Genomic DNA, 8,415 nt, shown 5'->3' with positions numbered 1-8,415 from the left:
GGCGCGGCCGGCCGCGGGCGCCGCGGGCCGCTCGGAGGCCGAGAGCGCCTTCCTGCGCATGGGCCGCACCATGAAGGAGGACCTGGGCGCCGTGGTGGAGCGGCTCAAGCCGCTCTTCCCCGCCGAGTTCGACGTGGTGGCCACCTACGCCCGCAGCTACCACCAGCTCTTCGCGGCGCACGCGGGCGCCCTGGCGCAGTTCGAGCTGTGCGAGCGTGACACCTACCTGCTGCTGCTCTGGGCGCAGAACCTGTACCCCAAGTGAGGGCGGCGCCGGCGGGGTGCTGGGGGCGGGCGGGGGGGGCATCGAGCGCACGGCCGAGGGCGCTTAGGACTGGACTCAAAGGAGCCAGGCCTGGGCAGGAGGACAGAGCCCCTGGCGTCCCTTCCGAGGTCCAGGACAGAAGAGGGAGGAAGCCTGGGAGAGGGTGTGGCACACCAGGGTCTCTGAGAGGAGGCCAGGCCTGAGCGTGTGTGCGCGCGCGTGTGCGTCCCACCCTCGCCAGATGCCTGGTTAAATGGATGTGGAGTCGCAGGGGATGGCAGGCAGGGTGCGCTGGGCTTCACTGTGGGACAGGAGCAGCTTCGGGGCGTGGCATGCCACGTGTGGGGCTGCTGTCAGGGCATCCGCCGGTAGCAGGACAGGCAGGGGTCGCGAGGAGTCAGCCGGGGTTGAGTGGGGTCAGCAGGGGTTGAGAGGGGTCAGGCATCTTCTTGGGACAGGCCTGCTGTGCAGGGTCGCCTGTGGTGAGCGCCATGCAGGGCCTGCGTGCCAAGAGCAGGAGCTCCTCCGCTGAGAGCCTCTGTGGCAGGAGAGGCAGCTGGTACCCAGCGGCTTTAGCCCCATCCTCTGATTGGCTCCAATTCCATTCACTCAAGCTTGGGGGGAGGGGCTTGAGTTGCAGGTGGAACTGTCCAGGCCATGCAGGTGCTCAGCCCCTGCTGTCTCCCCACCCTGACCTAAGTTTCAAGTGGAAGGAAGGAAGGAAGGCGGAAGTGACAGGGGCAGTGTCTGCGGGTCTTCGGGACCTTCTGGTGGCCATGGGCTCTGCTGGTAGGGAGGGCCAGGCTCTGGTAGAAGAGCCAGGGAAAGGGTGCTGCGGGGTAGGGGTAGGTGAGGGGCCAGCGGGGCGAAGGGAAACAGGCACAGGGCCTGGAGCTGCCAGATCCTTATCCAGATCCTTGTCCAGTTCCTGCCGGCTTCTGACTCACCCGGAAATGCTGGGGCCAGCCTAGCCCTGCCATGTGTGGGCTGGGCCCAGCCCCAGTGACAGAGCCAAGAGGGACACTAAGCCAACCAGGGCACCGGGTTAAGGAGACATTATTGGGGTCCATGTGGCCCAAAGTGTGGGCAGCAGAGGGACCACTTCACGGAGCCTGGGTGAGGGGTACGGAGAGGCCATTCTGAAGCCTCCAGGCAGACAAAGAACCTTTAAGATGCCAGGACTGGGCAGGTCTCCTGGGAGGCCCAGCACCCGGTAGAAGTACCACAGTGCCCCAGGGGGCCAGCCGCTCCACGCCAGTCCTTCCCGGGGTCTTCCCCTCAGCGTCCGCTCTGGGGAGCAGTGGGATGGGCTCGGGGGTCAGGAGTTTGGCTTTGTCCTTGTGAGCAGTCTTTGTGGGATCAGTCTGGAAAGGAGGCTGTGGGTGATGGGGGTACAGTTGGTGGAGGCTGGCAGCAGGGAGGCCGGGAGGGGGGTTCCGCAGAGGGCCAGGTGGGGGGGGGAAGGGCTGGTAGGACACAGGCCAGGGCAGCCTCTAGATGGATGGATTTGAGGGTCTTACAGAGCAGGCGTGGAGGGTGGAGTGAGAAAGGACGCACTGATCACAGGTTTTGGGCCTTAAATCCACCCTGTAGCTGAGGGCCCATCCTTGGACACGGGAGCAGGGAGGGGAGAGGCTAAGAGTGTGGGGGTCTGCGTCTCCTGCTGAGACACACAGCCCTCCTGTCAGCCCTGTCCCCCCCTCCCGACTTCTTTCCCACAGTGAAATCCTCAACAGCCCCAAGCTGGCGGGGGAGCTGCAAGGCGTGGGTCTGGGAGGCCTCCTAAGCACCCAGCAGGTCAGATTGTTGGAGAACACGTTCCTGTCCAATGAGGTGGTGAGTCCTGCGCTGGGGGCAGGGCTGGGGAGGGCCCGGCCCCAGCAGGGAGCACGGCCAGGTACTTCCAGGTGAGCAGGGCGGCAGGCCTGTGGCATGATGATTGCCCTTCCCCCTCCAGGCCAACATGAGAGAGCTGATGACCCGAGCCTTGAACCTGGAGTCCCAGCGCTGGGCCCAAGATGTGGCCCCCCAGAGGCTGGATGGCCACTGCCACAGCGAGCTGGCCATAGATATCATGCAGGTGCCGTGAACTGCCCACTCAGGTGCAGGGTACGCGGGGATGGCTGTGCATGCCCAGGTGGAGCCTGTGCCCACTCACGCCCCAGGATGTGTCCGTGTCCACTCATGCCCCGGGGAGCGCTCCCTCCTTGCCAGGCCAAAGCCCAGGCCGGCGTCTGCTTGACTCCCCCTCTCCCCCCACAGATCATCTCCCAAGGTCAGACCAAGGCCGGGTCCATCACCCCCGCCCTGGCCACGCAGATATCCCACATGCTGCTGGGGGAGCTGCTTGAGCTCCTGAGGAGGTGCGTGTGTCCGTGGGGCTCAGGGGGCTCCTGAGGAGGTGCGTGTGTCCGTGGGGCTCAGGAGGGCCCTGCGGGACCTCCGTACTCATGGCCCTCCCTTAGTCTTAAGCAGGGTCGAGATTCCAGTACCATCAGCCCTGACCTTCGCTGCCATTCAGTGCCACCAGTCCCCGCCCCTCCCCGCTGCTCCTGTCACAGGGCGTGGTGGCCTCCCACTGTGGGAGTGAGCACGAGGCCTCGGCCTCCACCCCGCCCCATCCACAAAGCTCTGCACCCAGGAGCAGCCTGCTTCAGAGAGGAAGTCCCCCAGGGACTGGAGCCCTGCCACCTCCCTTTCCAACCCAGCATTAACTGATTGTTCCCAGCTCTGGAGCCACCTACAGCACTTCCTGAGGAGATGGGGGGGACCCCAGAGTTGGACAGCACCTTCCTTAGAGGCCTTAGCTTGTGCGGCCAGTGGCGCGGTCTCTAGGGGCCTTCCCCAGGCCACGGAGAGACAAGCAGATGGAGCATCCAGAGGCCCCGAGCGCGCGTCCTCAAGTATCCCTTCTGGTTTTGCCAGCTACCAGTGTGCCTTTGATGAGTTTCTGGAGCGAGGCAGACAGCTGAGACACTACAGGGCCAATGTCATGGCCAACATCAACAACTGCCTGTCTTTCCGGTGAGGGGCTGGGGGGGCTTGCCTGGGGAGAGACGGGGAGGGAGGGGAGGAAGGGAGGCTTTCGCAAAGACACGAAATTGAAGCGAGCAGGATCTGCCCCGGAGTGGTTTGTACCGCCTGGAGGAGCCCACGTGGCCAGCCATCTGCGGGTTACTCCCAGCGAGGGGATGTACAAGGCCACCGAGGGGTGGAGCGCCGGCCGCGGGTGCTGCTGCGGGCATGTGCTTGTGTCGGGCGGGTGCTGGAGCACTGGCCTTGATCCCATAGGGAATGGGGGATCCTTGCAGGCAGGAAGGTTACGCCGGCTTGCTGCAGAGCAGCCTGCTCTGACCTTCCTGTCCCCACTGCACAGGACGTCCATGGAATCCATGGAGCAGAACCAGCAGATACCACAGAATCTCCTAGGCCACCTGCTGACCCCCCTAACTGAGCTCAAGGCTCGTGGCTTCCACACCCTGCTCCAGAGCCTGTTCACGGACCTGAAGGTAGCAGAGCCTCTCATCCTCTGCTTGGCACAAGAGGGAGGCCCAGGCGGGGGAGGCCCAGGAGCGATGCCCCCTGGAGGGCTCAGGAATGGCAGAAGTCCCTAGGTGGCCAGAGCTGCCCTGGCCCTGTGGGAGGCACTGGTGGTCAGGGGTGGTGGTGCTAGGGCGCGTGGGCAGTGTGGGTGAGCCGGGCGCGTGGGCAGTGTGGGTGAGCCGGGCGCGTGGGCAGTGTGGGTGAGCCGGGCGCGTGGGCAGTGTGGGTGAGCCGGGCGCGTGGGCAGTGGTCTCCGCAGGGCTCTTTACCACGCCCTCCACCCACTCTTGTGGTTCGCTTGGCCTGGAGGGGTCTCAGTGCCCCGTCCCCACCCACTGCCCTCAGTGCTCAGGGCCTTTGGCTGCTGGCTGTGTGTCCTGGGAGCCAAGAACTCTGCAGAGAGGAGGCCCGGGGTCCACAGAAAGGCAGACGCAGGGTTTCCTGCCAGTGTCCGGGACAGGAGGCCAGGGCCAGCCGGGATATTAAAGGCCCAAGCAGTGACCGCGGGTGACATTCTCCGGGCTCCGTGCCCAGCCAGGCGCAAGGCCTTGTTTATGTAGGAATTTATTTGTTTAAGGGGGAGGTGGTGGGAAAGGCCCGAGGCCTGTAGACGGCTGCCGTGGCCGCCAGGCCCCACGGCCCGTGACCTTGGAGAAGAGTGCACAGACCCTGCTTCCACTTCCTGTCTGTGAGCCGGGCCTTGGGCTCCATCCGGTTTCTGGGGGAGTCCTAAGCCCGCAGGCACTTGTGTGTGTGAGGCACCTGTGAGGTGTCTGCCTTCCTGACCCGCCCGTCCTGCCTCAGCCGCTCTTTAAGAGGTTCACGCAGACCCGCTGGGCGGCAGCTGCAGAGACCCTGGATGAGATCCTGGCCCTGGTGTCCCAGAGGCTGCCCGAGTTCTTGGAACTGCACGCCTGTTTCCGGGAGGTGAGGGGACTGGAGGGGGGGGCCTGTGGGTGGCAGCAGCGCGGATACTTGTGCTGGCATGGGGCCGCCCCACCCGTTCCTGCCTCTGCACCTGGCTGCCACCACCGAGGTGACTCCGGACTCCCGGGCACGGGGCATGGAGAGCGGCTGGCTCACCCCACCCCTGCTCCCCACCCAGGAGCTCATGGGGGCCGTGCACTTAAACCTGGTGAAGGAATACATCATCCGCCTCAGCAAGCGGCGCCTGGTGCTCAAGACCGCAGAGCAGCAGCAGCAGCTGGCCAGACACATCCTGGCCAACGCCAACGCCATCCAGCACTTCTGCACGCACAATGTGAGCCCACCCAGCCCCCGGGGGCCCTTGGGATGGTTTGCTGCTGCTGCTCGCCAAGCCCCTGGCCGCTCCAGACCTCCCTGAGTCCCCTCCCCACCCCCCGAGCGTCCGCAGGAGCAGAGGCAGCCCTTCTCAACCAGCCCCATGCCTACAGGGGTCCCCCGCAACCTGGCTACACCCCGCCCTCCCCTCTCTCGCTGAGATCATCCGACTGCAGGACCCCAGCGCCATCAAGATCGAGGTGGCCACCTACGCCACCTGCTACCCTGACTTCAGGTGAGGAGGACTTGGCGCGGCCCTTCCCAGCCCCGCCGGAGTGACATCAGCCCCTCAAGGCCCACCTGGCTCAGCTGCCAGTACCTCCTAGGGCGGCTGACGTGTGCTGGTGCCGACCACGTGCCAGGCACTGTGCCAAGAACTTAGCCAGCAATCCATGCCCCTGGCCCCCACTACAGCTCTGCAAGGGTGGCACTGCTCATCCACTCTACAGTGGAAACCTGAAAGGATGCGTCCCGGGGGACGCAGCTGAGGAGAGCTGAGTGTGCTGTGCGCAGATCAGAGCGCTTGCACAGAGACTAGAGAGGCCGTGTCTACCTTTCAGCTTATGGGTTTTTTGAGACTGGACCTGTGTCCTGGGCCCTGGGCCTTCTGTGGAGGCTCTGATGAGTTGTTTTTCCTTGAGCCAGGTCCTCTGAGGTAGTAGGAGAAGTAGGAATGGACATCAACTGGGGTGGACCTCATCCATGCCTGTCCATTCATCCATTCACCCACACAGGCACCCACACTGTCTACTCAACTACCCACCCATCATCCATCCACCCATCTACTCATCCATCCATCCATCCATCCATCCATCCACCCATCCATCCATCTACCCATCCATCCATCCATCCATCCATCCATCCATCCACCCATCCATCCATCTACCCATCATCCAACCATCAATCCATACATCCACCTATCCATACATCCAACCATCAATCCATCCACCCATCATCCACCCATCATCCATCCATCCATCCATCCATCCATCCATCCATCCACCTATCCACCCATCATCTATCTACCCATCACTCACCCATCATCCATCCATCCACCTATCCATACATCCAACCATCAATCCATCCACCCATCATCCATCTATCATCCATCCATCCATCCAACTATCCACCCATCATCCACTTACGCATCATCCACCCATCCTCCATCCATCCACCTAGCTATCCACCCATCACCCACCCATCATCTGTCCAGCCATCATCCATCCATCCTCCATCTATCCATCTATTCACATACCCATTTATCCTATTCATCCATCATCCATCCATCTATGCATCCATCATCTATCCAGCCATCCACCATCATCCAAAATCTATCCAGCCATCCACCATCATCCATCCATCCTCCATCTATCAATCTGTTCCCATGCCCACTTATCCTATTCATCAACCATCCATCCATCCATCCATCTATCCATGCTTCTATCTATCCATTTGTCCGTTGGTCTACTTTTCCATACATCTACCCACCTACCTGTTCATCCCTCTACTCATCGCATCAACAACTAGTATCTCCTAGACCCCTGACTCTGTTCTAGGCCCTTGGGTACAACAGTGAAATACAAGACCAGGCCTCAGTCTTCCCCGGCATAGCCTAGAGTCTGTTGAGGACCAGAGGTAAGGAGAAGGAATAAAGACAGTTTCAAGTTGGAGAGTTTAACCCAGATCATGAATAGCTAGAGTTTTTGACTTGAAAGATGGAAAAGCCTTTGGGGAGAGGTGAGACCTAAAGGGTGGGAAGTAGCTGATCACTTTGAGGGCATGAGGAGGAAGGTTCTGGAAGAACAGCGTGCTGGGTGCAGTGCAGTGGATGAGGGACCCCTCGGGCAGGGGTCCTGTGGTGGGTCTGGAGCCTGGAGAGCTGGGAACGCTGTAGAGAGGGGCGTGGCTGACACTTGGCTGACAGAGCACTCTGCTTGACAGCAAAGACCACCTGAGCGCCATCCTGGCCATCAAGGGGAACCTGTCCAGCAGCGATGTCAGGAGCATCCGGAACATTCTAGACATCAGCACAGGGGTGCAGGAGCCCTCCAGGTCCCTGTTTTCACTTATAAATGTTGGTTAGCGTTTGCTGCGGTCTGACCTGCTTGTGAGGGACAGCGAGCATCGGGCACTGTCCCACCGGCTCCTCCGCTCTGCCCACCCCTTCTGCCAGCCAGGCACTGGACTAGAACCCCGGCGGCTGGAAGTGGACAGACTCCAGTCTGCTGAGGGGAGCTGACGCTTCGGCACTCGGGAAGCTGCAGATGGTGGCTGATGGTGTGTGCCCAAAAAGAAGGGAGCCGGGCAAGGAGAGCCCGGCTTCTCCAGTCTGTGTCCTAACCATGTGAGCAGCCCCTCCAGCTCTCCGGGGCCGGGGGCTGAGCCTCCTCCCTCCCAGGCCACCACGAACTGGGCAGCAAGTCTAGACCTGAGGACTGAACCGGAAGAGAGTGGAAACGGTGGACTCTTCACTGGGGTCCTGTGGTGAGCGGGGGCAGAGTCAGCGTCAGAGCCCACTTCTGGATTGTGCTGGGGTCCTGACAGGGCCATCTGTCTGTCTAGGCTCCGGCCTAGACTCTCTGCACTCTTCGAGGACTCTGGAGAGTGGACACAGGAGGCCTGAGCATCTCCCGCAGCTGGGCGCAGCCGCTGGGCGCCTCCGTGACTGAGGACGGGCGGGGCGAGCTGTGTTCCTTCCCTGCTGCTGCTCCATGTGCTCGGTGGTCACCACCACACTTGATTTTCTGTGGGTCAGAATCCAGACCGAGCATCAGAATGAGGGAGGAGGCAGGATTTGGGGAGGCCTGTGTCCAGGCCCTGCCTGGCTCTCGCTTCCGGGCCTCCCACCCGCAGGGCCTGCGGCGCTGCGTGGCATCCGTCCTCTCCCACTCCAAAAAACCGAAGGGCCTCGTCGAGAACCTTCACCCGTCTCCGCTTTAAGGTCAGCTGTAAGCGACCTCAATTCCCATCTTCTGTGTCACTAACAGTCACGCTGTCTAGAATTGGCACAAGAACACCATGGGGCAGCCGTTCTGCTCGTCCCCTCCCCCCCCAGGTCCTTCCACTCCAGCAAAGTCCAGTCTTCATGGTAGGCCTCTACCACCCCAGGCGCCAGGCCTGACCCGGCCTCTACCACCCCAGGCGCCAGGCCTGACCCGGCCTCTACCACCCCAGGCGCCAGGCCTGACCCGGCCTCTACCACCCCAGGCTCCGGGCCTGACCCGGCCTCTACCACCCCAGGCGCCGGGCCTGACCCGGCCTCTACCACCCCAGGGGCCGGGCCTGACCCGGCCTCTACCACCCCA

General features: G+C 62.3%; 2 protein-coding genes across 2 annotated transcripts in view; one reads left to right on the top strand and one right to left on the bottom strand.

Annotated features, from left to right (window-relative positions):
• The first annotated feature begins 45 nt into the window (after nucleotides 1-45).
• LOC105986758 (tumor necrosis factor alpha-induced protein 2-like) lies at nucleotides 46-7,342 on the top strand. The gene is made up of 10 exons (XM_013017854.1): nucleotides 46-261; nucleotides 1,987-2,101; nucleotides 2,223-2,345; nucleotides 2,528-2,628; nucleotides 3,191-3,289; nucleotides 3,642-3,774; nucleotides 4,613-4,735; nucleotides 4,914-5,069; nucleotides 5,224-5,345; nucleotides 7,052-7,342. The coding sequence occupies exons 1-10, from the start codon at nucleotides 59-61 to the stop codon at nucleotides 7,191-7,193; spliced, it is 1,317 nt and encodes a 438-aa protein (XP_012873308.1). The 5' UTR covers nucleotides 46-58; the 3' UTR covers nucleotides 7,194-7,342.
• Nucleotides 7,343-7,532: 190 nt separating this feature from the next.
• The window catches only part of LOC105983120, a 27,124-nt gene continuing 26,241 nt past the window's right edge, over nucleotides 7,533-8,415 (bottom strand). Inside the window, exons 3-4 of the mRNA XM_013012898.1 lie at nucleotides 7,696-7,854; nucleotides 7,533-7,589 (exon numbers count right to left, since the gene is read on the bottom strand). Coding sequence (XP_012868352.1) covers nucleotides 7,533-7,589; nucleotides 7,696-7,854 — 216 coding nt within the window. The remainder of the gene's footprint in view (nucleotides 7,590-7,695; nucleotides 7,855-8,415) is intronic.

The sequence above is a fragment of the Dipodomys ordii genome, unplaced genomic scaffold, assembly GCF_000151885.1.
Source record: "Dipodomys ordii isolate 6190 unplaced genomic scaffold, Dord_2.0 Scaffold2, whole genome shotgun sequence".
In the NCBI taxonomy this organism is placed as follows: domain Eukaryota; kingdom Metazoa; phylum Chordata; class Mammalia; order Rodentia; family Heteromyidae; genus Dipodomys; species Dipodomys ordii.
The sequence above is the reverse complement of the archived record's forward strand: the minus strand, read 5'-3'. Positions and strand labels throughout refer to the sequence as shown.

Excerpts from the sequence above, each read along its gene's own strand:
- LOC105986758 (XM_013017854.1), top strand. The coding sequence starts at position 59 with ATGGGCCGCACCATGAAGGAGGACCTGGGCGCCGTGGTGGAGCGGCTC. Across the intron at positions 3,290-3,641 it reads AACAACTGCCTGTCTTTCCG|GACGTCCATGGAATCCATGG; the intron begins GTGAGGGGCTGG and ends CCCACTGCACAG. Across the intron at positions 3,775-4,612 it reads GCCTGTTCACGGACCTGAAG|CCGCTCTTTAAGAGGTTCAC; the intron begins GTAGCAGAGCCT and ends GTCCTGCCTCAG.